The sequence below is a fragment of the Typha latifolia genome, chromosome 4 (genome assembly GCF_019914945.1).
Source record: "Typha latifolia isolate L0001 chromosome 4, TyphaL0001v2, whole genome shotgun sequence".
NCBI lineage: Eukaryota > Viridiplantae > Streptophyta > Magnoliopsida > Poales > Typhaceae > Typha > Typha latifolia.
The window spans coordinates 17,808,095-17,828,458 of record NC_133089.1 but is presented as its reverse complement, the minus strand read 5'-3'; the positions used below and the strand labels follow the sequence as shown (position 1 = coordinate 17,828,458).

Below are 20,364 nucleotides of genomic sequence, written 5' to 3'. Positions count from 1 at the left end.
TCGTGATTTCTGTATGGTCGACATCACGCAAGGAAAAGGAGTGCACAAAGAAAGGTTTTCTAAAGGTGAAAATTTAGTTGCCCAAGCATTGAGAATATATGATCAATACTATATATATATATATATATATATATATATATATATATATACGGCGATTCAAGCTCCCCACAGATGGAGCTACAAAATTCAACCGAGAATATAGTGCCCAAGGAGAAGAAAAATGTAACTGAAACCTAAGACAGACGAGGAGAAGCAACCAGATTGGTGGATGCAAAACCGCACAAGAGACGGTGCACAAAACCCATAACCCGATGATATACAAATGATGTTAGCATGAGGGAAGTGCCATACTATCCTCTAAATCTATTTACTGAGAGCAGGTTAATGAGTTATGTTTCAAAATGATGCATCCCCCGTCAATCTGGCATTATTTACACCCAAAAACTACCAGTAGGAGGTCGGTACTTTGTTAGATCGGCTTTGCATGGTATGACACAGTAGTAGCCTCAGTTTAAACTCATTTATCTTGCAGATAAGTGCAAGGATTCCCCGCTCTTGCTGCACATTCTTTGTCATAGCCTTCCTTGTAATAGTTCCCAGTCTTAGCAAGCTTATCATAAACAACATTACGATATCCACTTCTGTCTCTTTGTGGGTCTATCATAGAGTAGCAATGCAGGCGTTGATCAGGTGAGGCATCTGGCGTTCAAAAGCTTACACCAGTAAATCTCTAGGCAACCATAGAAACAAAAGAGACCACAAAAATAACTGACTCACCGCCATCAGATAAATCAGCAAGTTTTGCAATCGCATCCAAAAGGGCTTTCTCATGATCCTAGTCCAATTTAAGATAATAAATTTGATTACAATCTACTCACTCAAAGATAATGTTTGGAACTAAGTGGAAAGTGGAAATAGATTTGTCGACTCACTCTGAGTACTAACTTTGCCTTCTCTAAATGAGCCGCATCTGGTTTCTCTCCACAATATCTCTCAACCTGTAACGTAAAGGTGATAGCAGAAAAACAGTTAGGATAAGAGGAACAACCAAATGCTGGTAAAGCTTCCATTACATCATGGATCTACATTCTAGGATAGAAAGATGGACTATAACCAGCACACTTACTTAAACACAGTTTCACTCAGATTGCAACTACTATAAACACAGTTCCACTCAGATTGCAACTACTACTTGATAATCGCAAATCCAAGATAGAATTGCCTCTTTACTAACTTTATCATCATTACATTGTGAAAAGAGCATGTGCACTGGGTACAATAGTGTTAACAAGCATCAGAGTATCTAATGAGATACCACCAAATATCTTCCTAATAGTGCTACACACTCACCTCATCTATTAGCTTGCTGGTTGCTCGGATCTCAATTGTGCCAGATTCATGTTTCAAATTTTCAGCTCCAGAAGGCAAGAAAGCCTTCTTTGTACTCGGCCTAACAAGCAAACGTCCAACTTTGCATGTATTTGGGGCCTGCCTATTTTGCTGAACAGGTATCAGGACCTGTCTGATATTCATTTGAGAGGACAATTTGCTGCCACCCTGCTGATCATCTCTAACATGTGCCTGATAAAGAATGTGGAATCATTAAGATATAGACATATTTAAACTCCAAATTATGAGTAAATTTACCAAGCAGCTCCAGAAGGAAAAGACAGTGTGCACAAATATAGTCAATTATCCAAAGTTGTAATATAACACGCTTAAAAATTTAAAAAAAGAATAGGCGTGTAGCCAGTCGACCACACTGTGACCGAACCCAACCCATGTGACCAACTTATCCTATCGCATGAAATCGGTAAAGTGATGAGCACTGTACTAATGTGACATGCGACGAAACATCGGCCTCCCAGTCGAGCCGTAACGTATGCCCTATGAAGCATGGATACTTCACTTAGGCCCTCCGTACAGGTATTGGATTCGTATTGGATACCGATATGGCTCTGATACGTAAATTATCCAATATAGTGAGACTACGATCGGATATGGCAAGGATACAACAATGAGTTATTTAGGTTAAACAGATTGAGTCTGCAATTAAAACTGTTTCGAAACTTATTAATCTGCTAACCGACTCGTTAACATTTAACTAATAATATCGAAACCTAACCCATTCATTGCGCTCTCTTGTTCGTCTCCCTCTTGTGACCTAGCCGATGATGTTCTCCTATCCTCCCTCCCGCACGTTGGCAACGAAGGCCTCCCCCTCCCTCACGCACCACACTAGCAATGAAAGGCTTCCTCCTCCCACACGAGGCAGCGATGGTCTCCCTTCCCTCCCACATGAAGCAACGACGATCTCCCTTCCTTCTACATGCTGGCGACAAAAAGCCTTCTCCCTCCCTCGCGCGCCAGCGACGAAAAGCATTCCTTCCTCCCTCGCGTGCCAATGATGAAGGCCTTCCTCTTCCCTCATGCACCGGCAATGAAAGGTTCCCAATTCCCTCACCGGACGGCGGCTCCCTCGACAACGACTCTCCCGCTCGACGACAACTCCCTACGGCAACTGAGTTACCCTACTTTATCTCTCTCTCACACATGGCAACAAAGCTCTCTCCGTCTATGATATTAGAATCTGGGGTCTTGATTTCGTTTTTAAATTTTGGGGTTTTGATCACAATGAGCTAATCCTAATTGCTGCTAAATGACTAATTTAGGATTCTTCGATTTTTTTTAAAATTGTTTAGAAAGAATTTAGGATACCAAATTAGCTCACTATGATCATAATTGATGCTAACTAATATTTTCTCTAACTAAAGCATGTTGTTTCAGTGCCTCACCGCCTAATTATATTGTAATTCGTATTATTGTATTAAAAATATTTTCACCTCAATTATCATAGAAAATGGCTAGTGCTAGTGCTTCTGCTGAAAGTATGAGTTCCACCAACAAAATTGTAGATGATTATTATTATCTTTGGAAGTATGTGACTAAGTTGGAAAAGATGGAAGAAAAAAGAGATAATACTATATTTTAATACTATCGTATGCAAATATGTAATGGTTCTTATTTTAAGACACATTTGTTGAGAAACCACGGTGTTGAATCAAATCTTGCCCTAAGGTTAATAGTCAGTAGTATCTTAATGAGATGAAACGAGTTGTGGAAGAGGACGAGTTGAGAATAAAAAAAATTCTATGGCTAGACCTGTACCCTTACCATTATCAACTTGACCACCCTTATTCTCTTTGGGAAAGATTTTTGAACCTAGAAAGAAGAAGACTAGACATGTCTCTAGAGAAATCTTTCAACTTAGCAATTTGCAATCAATTAAATTGTGAAATTGCTAGAATGTTTTATTTAGGTGGTTATATTTTACTTGTTAGAAATTCATATTACGTAAAGTCATATCAGTTTACAGCTAATAATCATATATCTATTTTTTTTTCTTATTGGATATAATTTATTGAGAAATATTACTCCTACAAGAGAGGGCAAATATTGAAAGTACTTGGATGGAAAAGTATGTTGCCATTGTCTATGGTAGTTGGATAGATACAAAGAGGCCTCTTAATTTTTGGCTATCGTTAAAAATGGTCCTATGTTTTTTAGAGCAATTAACTATGAAGAGGAATCTAAAGATAAATCCTTTATATCAAAATTGATCATTAATGTAATTGAAGATATTGGGTCACAATATGTTGCGCAAGTGATACTGATAACGCCTATGTGTGTAAGTCTGCAGAAATGATTGTTGAGAGTAAATACAATCATATTTGTTAGAAACTTAGACATCATATGTTGCGCATACTCTCAATCTTCCTTTAAAACATATATGTGCAGCAAAAAAATCTAATGTAAATGAGATAGTTTTTAATAAGCACAATTGAATATCTATTGTAATAGGAGATGCTATGTATATAAAGACCATCATACAACACTCTATGTGGCTTGCTATTTTTAATAAGTTTGTGAATTTGAAGATGCTTGCAATTGTAGAAACACGATTTGCGTCAGTCATTATGATGTTTAGAAGATTTAAACCCATCAAACAGAAACTTCTATCCATAGTTATTAGTGACAAATAAAATTTCTATAGAGAAGATGACACCAAAAAGCGCAATTCATGAAGGAGAAGGTCCTTGATGACATATGGTGGGGCAAAATTGATTTTATACTCTCATTCACCAAGCCCATTTACAATATGCCAAGGATTGCTGACATCGATAAACTCTGCTTTCACTTGATTTATGAGATGTGGGATACAATAATAGAAAAGGTGAAAGCAAACATATACATACATAAAGGCAAAAGGGAAAATGAGAAATCAGTATTTTATTCAGTTGTGCACAAAATTTTAGTTGATAGGTGGCATTCTTGCACGACAAAAGGAGCTTCTCGATGGCAACCTCATGGAGGCCTTTGAGAGGTTGGTCGTCCTCCTCAGTGGTGCACAGCCAACATTTAGGAAGATGAATCAAATGAAAAAAAAAAGAACTTGTATAAATGTTTCCCTAGCCATATTGTTTCACATAAAATTTTTAATTCTATGTTTAGTGTTTTCAAATAGGATGTTCTATCTTGACACTTATGCCTAACAACTGCATTTAGAAATATCAGAAGCTGTAGAAGCCTTTTTTTAAACCAGTTACTACACTAATCATCTTCAACCATGTAACCACTAACAATAGCTCAATCAAATTTGAGTGATTTTAGACCAGTAAATCTTACACTTTTTCAACAAACTCTATCTAAAACTTATCGAATAGATTTCTATCATCTTAATCATTTCTTTAACATAGGTGTGGATGTATGATGCCCTAAAAAAACAAACGAATTAAATGCATGCTGCACTACCTTGGATAATTTATGACTTTTCAACATATGTGAACCTATTTGGGGGTAGGGCACTAAAGGTAGTTTAGCATATCTTATATGTAATGTGGATACATGGTCATGCAAGCTTAAACATAGTGCCACATTTTAATATATGGAACATCAACAATTCTTGCCAATGAGTCATAAATGGAGAGCCAATAAAATATTATTTAATAACTCTAAGAAACTGCATCCACTTCCAAAGGAAAGAGCTAGTGATTGAATAACAATAAGTTATAGCCTTGTAGGATGTTAGATGAGCAAGGCATCTTGCAGCAGAAACATCAACGAAAAGAGAGAGATAAAAGGTGTTTAAAACAAATATATGAGTAACCATTTATGCAAGCACTTAACTAAATAAATAGAATATGGGAAAAGCAGTTTCCTAATAGGAAACCCAAAAGATGAAAACCAACATAGTCTGAGAAGTACAGTAAAAAAAGAGACTCTGACTACAATATGCAAACAAATCATAGAATTTATCAGATGAGAAGGCAACTCAGCTTCCAGATAAGAATATGATAATGCACCAAATAAACAAAATAGAAAATAAAATAATCACAAGACAAATTTATTAATTATCTCCACTAGTAGATTCTTGATCCCCAACAAATCTATAAATTCAGTTGCTTTCCCGTAATCTATGGAGGTTGTGCTAGAACACTCAGCAATCATCAATCAAACTATTTCCATAAAACTTCCCTAAGTCTAGAAGGGGACTTCCCATTTTATCTTTTAATCGATCCATAGGATCCTAAATGAACGGTATTTGCTCTGCATATAAATGACCATACCCTGTTAACTCTTTCTAAGCAATTTAACTATGCCTGTGCAAAATTCCTGTGTACACTAACAACACATATAGGGAAAATATTGAAAAGATATAAAGAAAAGATAATTGTCGAGCTAAAATGATTTCCACATTCAAATGCAAGCACCATTACTTACTGCAAATGAAGATGGAACAGCAGTTGGCGAATATTGAGCACAAGCTGGGTATTTTGGAGACAATGCTGAGTAGCTTGGAGACATTGTAACAGTCACTTGCCCAGATCTCAACCTTTTATGGGATAACATTCCATTCTGATCAAAACCAGAATCCATAAGTTTCATCTGCTCATCAGTGCTCATAGGCCGTTCCCTGCTTAACATTAATGAAAATATAAACAAGCCTTCTCGACAAATATTTCACAGATCAGATAAGCAAATATCTACTGTTGTGAGCATACAGATGAACCTTAGAGCCTTGGTCGATTCATCTGAACTGATTTTTGCAAGAATTTCTCTATGCTCAAGATCAGAAACCCTAAGTTCCTTCCTCAAGTCAGACATAAGTCCTAACTTCCCCTATAAGAAAGATAGGGGATAGGCAAGTGAAAAAAGAACAGCATAGAAAATCATTTTTTTTTACAAATATGTTGGACATTAGTCATGCCATAGAAACTAAAGATGCCTTCAGAGAAAAATAAAATTATGCTAATTAATATCAAATTATCAACACATTCATAATAAAGACGGAAAAAGGAAGAAAATAAGCTGTGACAGATACCCATGAAAGAACATTAGATTGAGCATTGAAGGCTCTCAAAACACCAATATATGCTTCTAACTCCAAGAAGTGAATCTGAAAGTTCCTATCTACTATATCTGTTCCTTGAGATACTGGAAGTGAAGCAATCTTCACAGCTCCAGAATTATGGACACTTCTTGAAACCCGAAGGATGCTATGAGTTGGTATATCATCATCAGTTCCTATTGAAAAGATGCAAGCAAGGTTATCCTGGTGAATTCTGATGATCAGAAAAGAAAGAAAGATAACATATATTTTAAGTAATGTGATGGTCTGTTGGAAAATGTCAGTTGAAATTAGAATATCTGGGTGCAACAGAGTCATTCCTTAAGTAGGTTCTTATTCAAAGCGAAGAAATCATAGCTTGATTTCAGTGTCAAAACTCAAAATCAATTAAATCAACCATAAAATGATTCTTAAAATTTGAAAAGGGTTGTTAGCTTAGAAAATGTAAAGGCATACCGATTTGCAGGAAATCTGTTAATCAATCTACATGTCAAAGTGGAACCTGGAAAGGAAATCAATTAGGAATCCAACATTTCTACTGCCATTATGATGTGAGCATCGTTGTTCAATTAAACCTGCTTGAAGTTGTTTGGGCTCAACTAACGTCAATTTAAGTTAACCTATGGAAAGCCAACTTAATTAGGACATAACCAGCAGCCATAAATTAGGATTTAGACTGACTTGGTTAGAGATGGGGGTTTCCTCTGTAAAATAGGGAAGCAAAGCAATGGAAGCCCGCTGTCTCCCCCCCACACACACACCCCACCCCACCCCTATTTCAGCTCACCAACAGCCCACATGCTTCCCTTTTTCCTCTCTTTAGTTTCCCTCTTCTGCCTCACCTCCTTCCTCTCTTCTCCCCGAAGCTGCTGTCATATCGCCAGAAAGCATCCTTCTCCCCCACCATCCATCCTTGGTTACATCCCTAAACCGAGATGCTAGTCATGATCAATCACATTACCTACAGGTTTTCTCAAATTAAAGAAACATCACAGTGTTAGAAACATACTGAGACCGATCTAAAGTTTCAACCTGATTTGACCTTTCCTTCACGGTTTAAGATCTTAATAAGTTACTTGGCGTTTGTTTTTTATCAAGTGCATGCATTTTCCAATCGCCGTTTCAATTATAGCCTTTTTTCGGTTTCTGAACTGATGCTCCCCGAATTAAACATCATCTCCTACTGTGCATCAGATGATCATTATACATTAAGACAGCTCTGCAGCACTGGATGGCTAATAGAGCATTCATCATCAGAAACTAACAATGAAAGTCTCCGAACATAGTATTCCACAGAAATAAGTCAATAACATACACACAAAAACCAAGAAACATCCGCAAACACTTGAAAGAACTCAAGAATCGGAAATGTACCAAAAACGAACAGCAATAGATAAAAATAGTAATACAAAATAGAGAATAATTGGAAAATCTTCGAGAAGGTGGGATAGAGGATACCGCTGCTATCGCTCTTCAAGAACTCCATCGATGCAAAGAGACGGCGAGAATATCCTAAAAACCGATCAAAATCGAAGAAAAGACACAGGATAATAATGCCGGAAGCAGCTACGGGCTATCGCAGGGATTTGAATAACCGGAATCTAAAACCCTAAACCGCGGGAGAAGAAGAGAAGTGGAAACGAAAGGCCGCGGGCGGCACTTGAGAAGCATCTCTTTTCTGATAAAGGTTCAGGCCAAGCTTGACGTGCATCCAATAATACAAGTGCACGTACGTTGTCCACTATTAAATCATTCGTCACTCGGGATTATTACATTACATTTACAGCAGTTGGTTTATAACACTGGGTGGTGGGCCGGGCCTAAACTTATTTCTACGCTTAGTATTATTAGTTAGCATTGAAGGAGTCCGAGGATGACCAAACAAAACTACCCTACCCTACCCTACCCTTTTAATATAATGGGCTCAAACCCGGACGGACACTTCTCCTACTTTCCTTCTCATGATCAAGGAAGAATCAGCTTTCTTCGCCTCAAATTATCCTCTCCTCTAATTTTGTTCTCTCCCTATGTCTTGTTTCATTTCTGGCTTCTCTTTTAATCATCTTCTTTCATTTGGTGTATGAGTTCAAGCTATCTTGCAAAGTTCTAAGCTCCATTTGAAGAGCCCACGAGTAACGCGTGCCTCCTCTTAAGCCGACTCTTGTCTTCCCTGCAGAAAACTGAAACCTAACTCTGTTAACTTGAAATTTTCTGTTGGTTTGAGACGAACACAATGGGATTTCTTTTCAAGTTCTTTTCATGGATTCTCCTGGTGAAACTCTGGCATTCCATAATGGTCCAAGGCCTTGGAGTTAACTGGGGGACGATGGCAACTCACAAGTTGCCGCCTAAGACCATAGTGCAGATGTTGCAAGACAATGGCATTAAGAAGGTTAAGCTGTTCGATTCTGATAAGTTCACAATGAGTGCATTGGCTGGGACAGGGATCGAGGTGATGATCGCTGTCCCAAATGACATGCTGTCTACGATGAATAGCTACAACGCAGCAAAGAAGTGGGTGAAGAAGAACGTAGTTCGATATAATTTCGATGGTGGAGTGAATATCAAGTACGTATCTTGTTTCTTTCTCTTTCTCTTAAAGAGCTAACAAGAGTCGTTGTAATAATTAAGATCTTTTTTTTTTTTGCAGATATATAGCAGTTGGAAATGAGCCCTTCCTGAAAGCATACAATGGTTCATTTGACAATGCCACCTTTCCTGCTCTGCAGAACATCCAAAATGCCCTCAATGAAGCAGGGCTTGGAGAGGCCATCAAGGCAACCATTCCCCTGAACGCCGATGTTTGCGACTCTCCGGCGAATAACCCCCTCCCTTCTGCAGGAAGATTCCGAGCTGATATAACCGACCGGATGAACGAGATTCTTGAATTCTTCGACAAGAACGGCGCGCCATTCACAGTCAACGTGTACCCTTTTCTGAGTCTCTACGGAAACGACGACTTCCCCGTCGACTACGCCTTCTTTGACGGCACTCCGACGCCAGTCATTGACAGTGGCGTCCAGTACACCAATGTATTTGATGCAAACTATGATACATTGGTCTCTGCTATGAAGAAGGTTGGCCATGGTGATACGCCTATCATTGTAGGAGAAGTTGGTTGGCCAACTGATGGTGACATAAACGCAAGAATTACCTATGCTGAGAGGTTCTACAATGGTCTTCTAAAACGCCTTGCTGCTAACCAAGGGACACCACTCCGGCCCAACACTCCAATTGCAGTTTATTTGTTCAGCCTGATCGATGAGGATGCCAAGAGTATAGCTCCAGGGAATTTTGAGCGCCATTGGGGAATCTTTAGCTACGATGGCCAGCCTAAGTTTCCGATGGATTTATCCGGCCAGGGGCAAAACAAGCCACTCACCAGCGCAAAGAACGTGGAGTATATGCCTCAGAAATGGTGTGTTCTCAAACCCAATTCTACTGATATCAGCAAGCTTGGAGACAATGTGTATTTTGCGTGCAACTATGCTGACTGCACTTCGCTTGGGTATGGTTCGTCGTGCAACAACTTGGATGCCCAAGGCAATGCTTCCTATGCCTTCAATATGTATTTCCAAAGTCAGAACCAAAAGGATACGAGCTGTTACTTCCAAGGGATGGCAATGGTGACGACGAAGAACTATTCACAGGGCTCGTGCAACTTCGCCATCCAGATTGCTACTTCTGCTGCTTCCTTAGCTACGGTTTCACGGGCAGAGTTCGGAGCAGTGGTCCTCACTCTTTTCTCTCTGCTCTTGTTCTAGCGTGTAGTGATGTATTGAGTTGATACCATTCTTCGGATGTGTACCAGAGGAATCACATACCATTTCATAGTTGTTGAATGTATTCGCTACTAATTTGATAAGATGAATGCCCTTCTGGACAGCTTCTCAGGCCTCAAAAGAAACTTACTAGATTTTGCAGTGAGAATAAGAAATATATATATATATATATATATATATATGACGCCTGTCCCTAAGAATTTGCAGATGCTGACAACAGGAAACAAGAAGGCGAGGTAATTTCCATCTCAATGTTTCTATCAAATTATACCAAATTATAAATCGGTCATTGTTTCAAGATAACCAGAGATCCAAAACTCAGAAACAAGAAAATTGTCCCTCTGTCAAACTCTATCGAAAAGAATTCCAAGAATATGCAAGTTAACTTATGTTAAAAAGAATGTCCAATCCACGGGGAACAGTCTTGGTAACCCTAATAACTATTAGGCTGTCTCAAACACTGTTCCCACAGAATACTGACACGCATTGCATCTAATCTTTCGATTTTACAGCCATTACTAACATATCTCAAACTAGAAGGGATAGCCAAGCTCCAGAAAGGGGAAAAATAACTGCACCAAAAACTGTCTCATGTTGAAATCTGGAGTGCAACTTACTACCGAGAAGAAAAACTAGTTGCCTTGCTTGGTTTACTGCTAGGTTGAGGATCTTTTGCTGCTTTTGAAGCTCCAATTGCAATATTTCCCAATCCCACAGCCATTGCATCTCTTTCGTCATTCTCTTTCCTTTGCTTCTCGGATACACCATCAGCTGTATGCTGGGATTGATCTGATGGAGGCCTTGGCTCACGTAGCATAGGTCCTGCATCAAGCCATGGGTGGTGAAGCAATTGGACAGCAGTGGGACGCTTTTCTGGAACAAAGTCTAGTATTGGAACCAGAAAATCAGCCATATCATTTGCATCTCTCGCACTGAATTCATACTTTTCCACAAGCACCTTATTGAGGGGCCAAAACCGCAAGCGACGGATGTGCCTCAAGTCACCATACCTGTTGAACAACTCACGAGAGTAGCGACCACCCAAGGCAACCTGGGAAGGAAAATTACTTTGAGAATATTCGAATTAAAAATCACTAATGAGATAGCAGTACAAAGTCAGGTATAGATGGCTTACCTTGCGTGGCATCATTCCTAGAAGTTCCATCATAAGCGCAAGGTGATCCTGTAAGACAAAGTAATAAACATGAGGCTGCAGTAGCTATACCTTTTGTGGAGGAATATTTGTCTATTACAACAGCAACCACTAACTGTTATGACATAGCTCTAAAGGAGCCCATCTTATTGACGAGGTCCCCTCGAGCTGTCTTAACCTCATTGTAGACAATCATTCCAATTGTCTACACCCTCAAAAAGTTCCTTTTTAGCTACCCTTTCCTCCGAGTTAAATCTTTTAAGTATAAGTGTATGACGCTACAGTGATACACTATACTTTTTCATCTCAGGTTTATTTTGAACTTCCTATAAAAATAAGAGAGTTCATAGGGTTTTCCTGCAAATACCCCACCACACATATTGACATGCGAATTTTCCTATGTTATTTTGCATAGATTTCCAACACAGTCAGATAAATCATCCTATGAGAGCTATCTTTGGTCTTGTAAAAGTGTGTTGTTTCCTCAAGAATGGTGGAAGTAACCCTCATTGACCAGGACAAGGATGGTCAGGAATGGGTTTGGAAATTAAAGTCCATGGTGTGAGGTTGTTGCAAGTACATGATTGTGGAGGAACACTTGCAAATTGGCTTGTTCCTTTCCTTCCCTTTTCCACGTGGTTTTGCTTCTCTTATGCTAATTGTCATAATCCAGTAAATGTCAAGTGACTGGTGGCATGAACAGGTACATGGTTGAAACCAAATTATATTCTTGTGTATAGATACATATGTGTGTGTGTGTATAATTTCCAAATCAGGATAGCACAGTCATCCAATAATTTTTTTCCCTAAGCTTAAGAAGTGTGTCAAAGCAAAAGAGTACAAGCAAGTAGCAGATACCCTCACACAAATCCCCAGATGGTAAAAGACAGCTAACATACAGTTTTATTTTCTAGACTGGACAGTGGATTTGTTTCACCATGAAAAGATATAGTCACTAAGTAAAAGACAGCTAACATAGAGCTTTTTTTCCTCTAGACTGGAGAATGGATATTTTCACCATGAAAAATTCTTCTCACAAAGAATCAAGGAGTGTCAACAGAAAAAACTTAAAGGTGAGTAGCAAATTAGCAGACCGTAAAACATCACAGTAGCAAAAACGAAACTTTTAGGATACCTGAAAAGAAAATAAGGAAAGAAATATCTATCCTCCTAGCCAGCTGAGGGTTTACTCACCCTAGTCCACTTAAACAAAACCATACTGATACCTAAACCTAAAAGAGAGTTCTGCTAGAACATTTAAAGAAACTGCGTCCTTCAATGCAATTAATTTGTGTCAATGTCATTGAATCAATATCCAAATATTTTATACATTTTTTGTTGATAAAAAAATTGCTCTCTCATAGTTGGACTTAGAATCCAAAAGAAAGATCCTCCTGTTTTCACATCATATTTGGCGTTGATTTAGCATGCACGACCACCTAGGTGTATTAATATAGACTCCTACTTCATAGTTATTTTACTGCCTTGACTTCTAGAAGTATGCTCAGACAACAGCCTAGCACCTAAATTTTAGCCCTTTTGACTTGAGCATACAAGTCAACAATTGAGAGAGAATGGCATAACTACATTTCATCCTTGAAAAATAATTTGGTAAAATGTTGTCTTTGAGTAGTCATGCTTTGTCACCAAACAATAAGCACAAAGAAAAAAAAAACTTCTCATTTTTGGATGATTCAGAAGAAAACTAGCCTGCACTAGAAAATAACTGCTCTAGTGGCATGCTCTATTACTACATAAGAGGTGCATACTTCCATGCGTCATATGAGAATAGCTGCAAGATCCTTTGGTGATAAAGATAGATGTAAGGTAGTAACATTTGTTTAATAATGTGTACAAATACACAACAGGAGGTAATAGCGTGCTCACTGCTTACTATTACAGAGGTCTCTGTATTTAGAATTGCATGATAACTTGTTTTCTTTCTTTTTTTGCCTTTTTTAATACAGAGAGGGACAATTGAGGTAGCCATCTAATCCAAGCATTTAAGATATTTCATTTGTTGGTTCTTGTTTATAGGCAGATGGGAAAAAAATTGTGCAAAGTTTGTCATAATAATCAAGATACAGGGACAGATGGGGTGCCCACCAAATCCAAGCATCAAAGATATTGAATTTATTGGTTCTTGTTTATAGGCGGCAGAAAGAAATTCTACAAAGTGTATCCAAGTAATGAAGGTTCCTGAGCACATAGCAAATGCAATACCAGATAATTGCTAACAACCCAGCAAACTAAAGAACATAACTTTCAAGTCCTTTACCTCATCCCGATCGTAATTGTCTCCACTATGTGGATCGAAGAGCACATCCCCAGTTGCAAGCTCAAAGCATATACAAGCAAACGACCACATGTCAGCAGATGTAGAATACTTGGACCCAAGAAGCACCTCTGGGCATCTGTATTGCCTGGTTTGGATATCACTTGTGAACTGTTTATATGTCCAGCATGCATTCCCAAAGTCCACTAACTTGCACTGAAGGTCAGCCTCCAATGCCAGCCTTTTCCTAGTTGCTCTGCTGCCACGGCTATGGCCATGTGCTCCTCCTCTACTCTCCCCATTACCACCACCGTCATCATCCACAACATGTAAATCCCTCTTGTCATCCAACCCATCACCGGATACTGTGGTTATGCCACTCTCTGATGTGGCAGCAGCAGCTCGCTTGGCCTTCCTCCGAATCTTTTTCTTCTGGTTTTTTGTGAGGTCGCCATTAATTGAGGAAGGGGTCTTAGGTGGCGGATCATCAGATTTAACAGTAGGAGAAATAATAGGGGGAACACCTGACCGTTGCGGATCCTTGGAAGGGTCAATGGAAGACACGAGGAGTATGTTCTCAGGCTTGAGGTCCGTGTGAATGATTGATAGCTCACGGTGCAGATAGTCGAGGCCGACAAGGACATGGCGGCAAATCTCTTTCACCATAGGAAGAGGAATTCCCCGGTAATCCGTGTACTTAATAAGAGTGAGCAAATTATCCCCAAGAAACTCAAACACCATGCACACATGGTTCCCATTCGGTCCCGAGTGCTTGAAATGGTCCAAAAGCTTCACCACACACCGGGTGTCATCGGGGTCCCCTTCTGCGATCTGCTTCAGAATCTTTATCTCATCCATGGCTGCCTCCGTGTAGTGCTGCGCACTCTTCTGCACTTTAAGCGCCACATATCGCTGCAACCAAGAAAAGTTATCCAATTTCCATGGTCATTATCACCATTCTTTCAGCATAAATAGAAATTGTTTCTCACTTTCAAGGAACCAAGTTCAAATCTTGATCACAATCTATCTATTTCTGAGCAAAATGGGAGATGGGTTTCCCTTCTTTCAGTAAGAAAGGTAGGATTCAAACTACTCCCCTCCACGGAGGGAAAAGAGAGATGGTTCAATGGATCTTACGGAGTGAATGGTATCCCATGCCAGCCAAACAGTGGAGAAGTGGCCCCACCCGAGCTTGGATTGGACGACGTAGGTCCCTTGCTTGAAAGAATCACCGATTCGGACGGCGTGGTAGCCGCCTCTCCGGTAATCCTCGGTGCCCTCGTCCTCCGAGGTGTAGTTGCTACTCCCGCTACGCCCGTCCTCCTCCGCCATCCAATCGCCGCCGGTTCACCGTAGAGATCCAATTGGCACAGTACTTGATGCCGCTCCCAATTGGAACGCTTTCCTCCTCCGTCGAGGATTTGAGAACTAGGGTTTTGCTCTTCCCAGTCGTCTTCCCTCCCTCTTCGCTTCCCTCGATCGGCGTCAGTTAAAAAATAAATAAATAATATATATATGTATATATATTTAATAATGTTGTACCTTCGTTGGCAGTTAACTATTTATTGAAGTATAAACAGGGAATATTATTAACTTACGTGGGCAACCTAATATGAAATGGAACCGGTTAACTAAATTGTGAAGTAGGAGTGGTGGATGCTATCAGAGTGAAAATTAAGAAGAAAAAATTTTGGTTATAGGAGAAGTCCCACAGTCTATTTACTTGGCAGATTAAAATTGGGACAGTGGTTAGTGCTGCTAAGAGAACTAAAAATTTAATTGAGAAAAGTTAGGAAGGAAGGAGTTGGTGTCCTACAGTCCTAGTTGGACTGATGACATCTCAACCTTTAATTCTTAATTCTTATATAGCTTATTAAAACATTTCTAAAAGGTCCTGTGTGGGTTCTCCCTTGGTGTTTGGATAGCATAAAAGATAGAATAAATATTCACGGAAAAGATTTGAGAGCTTGATTCCTTGCTCTATTCGGAGTTTTCTCGAGCTGCACATGGATCTGCTTAAAGTTATAAAGGCACACGCACGCACGCACACACACACGTTATCCAGGTATAGCGTTCTTCTGCCGCAGGAAAACTATCCACCACTTGCGAGACATAGGCTGTAAACTCAATTTACTCCTAATTTGTATATGTCTATAGGCTATTTCCGCAGTTAAGCTTAGAAAAATTCCATCAAAGAGGGAATAGCAATATGGCATGCATGCATATGAGAAAGCGAAAACAGATAGATATTGCACCAGAGATTTTAGACTGAAACTACACTCTTGCATATATTTGATTCGAGATTCCTTGCATGACAAAGAGGACTTGATTGTTCAAGAAGATAGATAAGAACGATAAAACACAAGCTGCTGAAAAAAATGAAATACAACAAAGAATTTACTGGATCACAGCTATGAAACAGCCTCTTTGCAAGTAATCTCCATGTAAGAAACGTAAACATCAGTGCACCCTACTCATTCTGTTCAGGATGCTCTTCACAAGTCGGCTCATCAACATGTCATTGTTGACTCCTGCAGGTTGGGCAAAACCATTTCCCTTTAAATCTTGTCTCTGGAGTGAGGCCTACACATGAGTAATGGAACCATTCACCTCCTTCACACTGCCAAGTAGAAAAGAAATAGTCAAAAGATGCAGATAACTTATTTAAGTTTACCAAGAAAAATGCCATATAGAGTTAGTGCCACTGTCCACCAATCCAACACAACATCGACTTCTTCAGATATTTGCCAGACTCGAGCATTACGAAAAGCTTCAATATGAGATGCATGGAATCATTAATGCATAACCAAGTATGATCTGAGACACGAATGGTGAAAAGTCCACTGCAACCAATATTTTTGGCAAGTAATTCCAAGAACATGCTAAGCAGTAATTGTCGATGAAACACAAGACTAGGAGGAACTGTTTGTGTGGATATAAGAAACTTACATTCTCATTGTCACATGCAATCATGTCACCGTAAGATACCTGAAAACATAAAGACCGATTAGAATTTCATTCCCATTATAGAACTTGTCGTGAAAAACCAATTTAGCCAGGCTTGACAGATGAGCATACAAAATCACTAAGTGGGAAACTGAGACCTGATGGCAGATGCAATAAGTTGGTTCATTTGGATCAACGGATTGCTCTGCATCAACGGATGCGGGAGTATTTTTCTTGTTGCTGCCTGGAGGAGGCATAAGATCAAGATCCATACCCCTCTCCCTATCCCATTCCCTTTCTTTGAATCGCTTTGACTGAGGTGTTATGTAGCTTCCCTTGCGCTTTTCATCCCTTGTAACTATAGGAAGTGGAGGAAGGATTGCTGGCTCATCTGGTGGAATTTTCCCTTCTGTATACCCGCAAATCATCAATCAGATATTACAAAGGTACAACCTCTACTGGCAAATACTACCGACGAACAGATCATCAATACTTTGAGAATTTTCCTAGAGAGAACAGTTCTTTTTTTCCTCTCTTTTCCTTTCAGAAACTCAACATCAACTTAAATCTTAATAACAGCAGTTCCATAAAGATAGTAAAGTAGATGACACAAAAAAACACATGCTAAATATTTAAATAAGTAATATGCCTTCAAAGTCAAGAATTCTAGAAGAATCCAAACTGAATAATGAGAATAAACCACAGCAATGCTGGAGACTCTCTGTAGCACCATCTCCAAGTAAGATTTTTAAGTCAAACTCAAGATACCTTGAATGGTTAAACCATCATAAAGCATAACACTGGGCTTGGCATTCAAATTCCTGAATCAGGAGTAATTGGATAAACCAAGAAAAACTACAAACCTTGCTTTAAATCCTCTGCAAACTGGCTCAAGTCCTCGTCAAGCCGTTTAACATGGCTCTCTATCTGCGTGCATTTACAAGTAGTTACAAAAGAATAATTCCCAGCTTTTTCAGAAAGAATGAAGAATAGACCAGTAAGAGAGCACCACAAGGCAAGTAGATTTCACAATATGAAGCTTTGGAAATCTCAAATCAAAATCCTTTTCCCTTAAAGACCTATGCAAATTAAGGAAATCAATGCCAATAAGATTTTGTCTTTAAAAATTCAAACAGAGATGGATTTGACTCAGCATTGAAGGATTTATGCAAATATTAACCAAATGACGGTAGACTCAAGAAAGCAATCATTTAGAATCACTCTTAACACATTAAATAAGCAACCAGACAAAGATAGACTTTATGTACTTTCACCCAGAAGTGTTTTTCAATTTTTTTTATCATCTAAATCTTTGATTTTGTTCATTTATTGTACTTTGTGCAATTTGAAGATGATTATCTTTATGTTTACACCTTTAAATTCATGTGAATGGATAATCTATACCCAAGAAAAACTATGCTGATATGTGATCAGTTGATTCTTCAAATAGCCATTGAGCATTTCATTTTCCAATGAGATCTTCAGTTTTTAGCAGAACAACAAGGAAATACAGGCAGAACCTGAAGAGAAGAAATGATTCATATTTAAGTATGCACCATTCTGTATCTATGTGGTATATATACATATGATGTATAAGGAAAATTGTACACGGGTATATCATTGTTTAAAAGTTCCTTTTGCAAGTAAGTTATCAAGACCACCCATGATAAATGTGCCTAGATGAATATGCGAGTTGTAAAAACTCTTATACGAGAATTATTCCTCAAGACTACCTAGCTGAGTCTGGAAGGAGGACAGAGTAGCTTTTTTTATGCAACTTTCTTCCTAAAGTAGGTCCAACAAATTATCTTTTGGGAGGGAAAAAAGAACGAAAGGAAAGATTTGTGCATTTCCTACTGCTTGAGATAAGGTCATCCAGCACACACTTTCATATGCATTACAGTATTAGAACTAAGGCTTTAGTTTTCATTTATAGTGAATATCCATTCTCATTACTTCTTGTTAGCTTTCTACTAAGGATGTTCTAGTAAAACTCTCAAAGCTTAACTTCAAGGACTAGGAAAGCAACTGTTGTACAAATGATGATAATTGCTTTGCATTAATGATTGTCTCCACTCTTGACTAATTTTGCAAATTGTATGATAGTAAAAGGGCCATCAATCTACTAGCAATCTTTTAGCAAGTAAAGGGCTTGCACTGACATTCTGACAGGGAAATTGACCATTGCAATTCATTAAAACTCAACGAAAAGAAAAGGTTGTTTTCTCATATGATGGTTGACCTGTACGATACAGTTTAGTAAACTATTCCTGTTGCCAATTCTACATAACAGTATGATATAGCATGCATCTAAAGCGATTTCTAGAATCCGGATAATTAGAAGAAAAAAAAGATTGTGTAGACCATCTTTGCACTCGTGGTCTCAAGTAAACGCGATTAAGAACCTCTTATTTATGAGAAGATCACTAACACATACTAAAGCAGAGAACTACGTCAAAATACAAAAGTAACAATGTCAACTAAGCCAGATGATTCAACAAATGTCAAAAGTGTTCAAATGTGGCAGTAATTGATCCATTGATTTAGAAGCTCAACTTACAACTCTACTAAAGTTAGTTCAATGTGAAACAGAAGCTTACCAAGTCATAAGCTTGTTGCGCTAGCAGAACCTTCTCAGTACAAAGGCTCAATGCATTTTCTTGGCTGGCTTCAATCTCCTTTTTCATTTTCTCAAATGCCGTTTCATCATCTTCATGATTAAATTTTTCTGAACTACGAGACAACATTCCCACGCAATACTTTGTTTGTTCTTTTGTCTGACTAATGATGCCTATATTACAAAGTGAAATAACCAGAAAGTAATGTTTAAGACATAAGCAGCTGAAGGTATAAACATCAAGTATATACCCTTTTGTGCTAATGAAAAAAGAAAACATTTCACATAAAGTGGGCACAGCTACTAGTTTGTCTTCAATGTTATTTATCCGAACATTTCAGATTACAGTGTTACTTAATGAAGATGTACAAAGCACTTATACTAACATAGACAAGAGAAACAAACTAGCACATATCATGGATAACAAGTAACTTTGTCCAAAGAGTATTTATTACTTAATCACTCTTTATACCTTAAGAATTGTCAAAGAAAAAGATGTAATATTATAATCTTCTCTCCTCACTTCAACATCAAAATTAAATTTAACGCTCTGTATAATAGTCAAATTTGTCAAATTATACAAGGCCGATGCTAATATCGCCTGCTAATATCGCTCTGTCCACTTCGTTCCAGAATTATACGCAATTGATGTTTAACTTCACCATTTGGCTCATAGATCACAATTGAAAATTTCTATAAAAGGATGAATTGCATATCAAACAACACAAGACAATAGATAGGAACAAGGATAGAACACCTTAAACGCAAGATACTATCTAGTAAAGTTGCTCAATTATTGGTAACTGAATAAACTAAGAATAGTAATTCGGTGCCCAGACTAAAAACAATACCATGGGCTCTTTCGTCGAGTTCCCTCATGGTAGAGAGAAGCCTCTGGATCTCTCCCGCCAACGTGCTCGAATCTTCGATTCATAACCCACAAAAAGAAACAACAACAAATCACCGAAAGAAAGCAAGTGCGACAAGTGTAGTGACGGGATGGAAGAGGAAAGGAGGTATTACACTCCAAATAATCATCAACGAAGACGCCTGTTCTTGCGATAGCCATCTTTCTCTATCGTCAAGCTTAGGGTTTCTCAATTGCTTCTTTTTTTTTTTCCGAAAGGGAAGGGAGAGGCATGCATCAATAAGGAGGGCAATTTCGTAAATAGAATATATGAT

General features: G+C 38.6%; 4 protein-coding genes across 4 annotated transcripts; 1 reads left to right on the top strand and 3 right to left on the bottom strand.

Moving 5' to 3' along the window:
• Window positions 1-261: 261 nt before the first annotated feature.
• On the bottom strand, window positions 262-8,128 carry LOC140785600 (protein EMSY-LIKE 3-like). Its single transcript, XM_073133511.1, has 8 exons — window positions 7,868-8,128; window positions 6,383-6,585; window positions 6,071-6,180; window positions 5,782-5,974; window positions 1,351-1,581; window positions 933-998; window positions 778-835; window positions 262-699 (listed from the first exon to the last, which is right to left on the bottom strand). The coding sequence occupies exons 1-8, from the start codon at window positions 7,893-7,895 to the stop codon at window positions 518-520; spliced, it is 1,071 nt and encodes a 356-aa protein (XP_072989612.1). The 5' UTR covers window positions 7,896-8,128; the 3' UTR covers window positions 262-517.
• A 222-nt stretch (window positions 8,129-8,350) lies between these two features.
• On the top strand, window positions 8,351-10,294 carry LOC140787167 (glucan endo-1,3-beta-glucosidase 8-like). Its single transcript, XM_073135951.1, has 2 exons — window positions 8,351-8,977; window positions 9,060-10,294. The coding sequence occupies exons 1-2, from the start codon at window positions 8,643-8,645 to the stop codon at window positions 10,171-10,173; spliced, it is 1,449 nt and encodes a 482-aa protein (XP_072992052.1). The 5' UTR covers window positions 8,351-8,642; the 3' UTR covers window positions 10,174-10,294.
• A 261-nt stretch (window positions 10,295-10,555) lies between these two features.
• Window positions 10,556-15,110, bottom strand: LOC140787166 (uncharacterized). Its single transcript, XM_073135950.1, has 4 exons — window positions 14,757-15,110; window positions 13,623-14,531; window positions 11,327-11,374; window positions 10,556-11,242 (listed from the first exon to the last, which is right to left on the bottom strand). The coding sequence occupies exons 1-4, from the start codon at window positions 14,949-14,951 to the stop codon at window positions 10,808-10,810; spliced, it is 1,587 nt and encodes a 528-aa protein (XP_072992051.1). The 5' UTR covers window positions 14,952-15,110; the 3' UTR covers window positions 10,556-10,807.
• A 770-nt stretch (window positions 15,111-15,880) lies between these two features.
• LOC140787444 (PHD finger protein ING2) lies at window positions 15,881-20,351 on the bottom strand. Its single transcript, XM_073136359.1, has 7 exons — window positions 20,206-20,351; window positions 20,034-20,105; window positions 19,166-19,356; window positions 17,429-17,492; window positions 16,724-16,974; window positions 16,569-16,607; window positions 15,881-16,239 (listed from the first exon to the last, which is right to left on the bottom strand). The coding sequence occupies exons 1-7, from the start codon at window positions 20,249-20,251 to the stop codon at window positions 16,138-16,140; spliced, it is 765 nt and encodes a 254-aa protein (XP_072992460.1). The 5' UTR covers window positions 20,252-20,351; the 3' UTR covers window positions 15,881-16,137.
• Between the last annotated feature and the right edge of the window lie 13 nt (window positions 20,352-20,364).

Coding starts and splice junctions, on each gene's coding strand:
- LOC140785600 (XM_073133511.1), bottom strand. CDS start 7,895: ATGGAGTTCTTGAAGAGCGATAGCAGCG. Junction 1,582..5,781: donor CTGTTCCATCTTCATTTGCA/GTAAGTAATGGT, acceptor ATTCTTTATCAG/GCACATGTTAGAGATGATCA. Junction 700..777: donor TGCTGATTTATCTGATGGCG/GTGAGTCAGTTA, acceptor TTTGAACGCCAG/ATGCCTCACCTGATCAACGC.
- LOC140787167 (XM_073135951.1), top strand. CDS start 8,643: ATGGGATTTCTTTTCAAGTTCTTTTCATGGATTCTCCTGGTGAAACTC. Junction 8,978..9,059: donor GATGGTGGAGTGAATATCAA/GTACGTATCTTG, acceptor TTTTTTTTGCAG/ATATATAGCAGTTGGAAATG.
- LOC140787166 (XM_073135950.1), bottom strand. CDS start 14,951: ATGGCGGAGGAGGACGGGCGTAGCGGGAGTAGCAACTACACCTCGGAG. Junction 11,375..13,622: donor ACAATTACGATCGGGATGAG/GTAAAGGACTTG, acceptor TTTGTCTTACAG/GATCACCTTGCGCTTATGAT. Junction 11,243..11,326: donor TAGGAATGATGCCACGCAAG/GTAAGCCATCTA, acceptor TTTCCTTCCCAG/GTTGCCTTGGGTGGTCGCTA.
- LOC140787444 (XM_073136359.1), bottom strand. CDS start 20,251: ATGGCTATCGCAAGAACAGGCGTCTTCGTTGATGATTATTTGGAGT. Junction 20,106..20,205: donor CGTTGATGATTATTTGGAGT/GTAATACCTCCT, acceptor TATGAATCGAAG/ATTCGAGCACGTTGGCGGGA. Junction 16,608..16,723: donor CTTATTGCATCTGCCATCAG/GTCTCAGTTTCC, acceptor TTATGTTTTCAG/GTATCTTACGGTGACATGAT.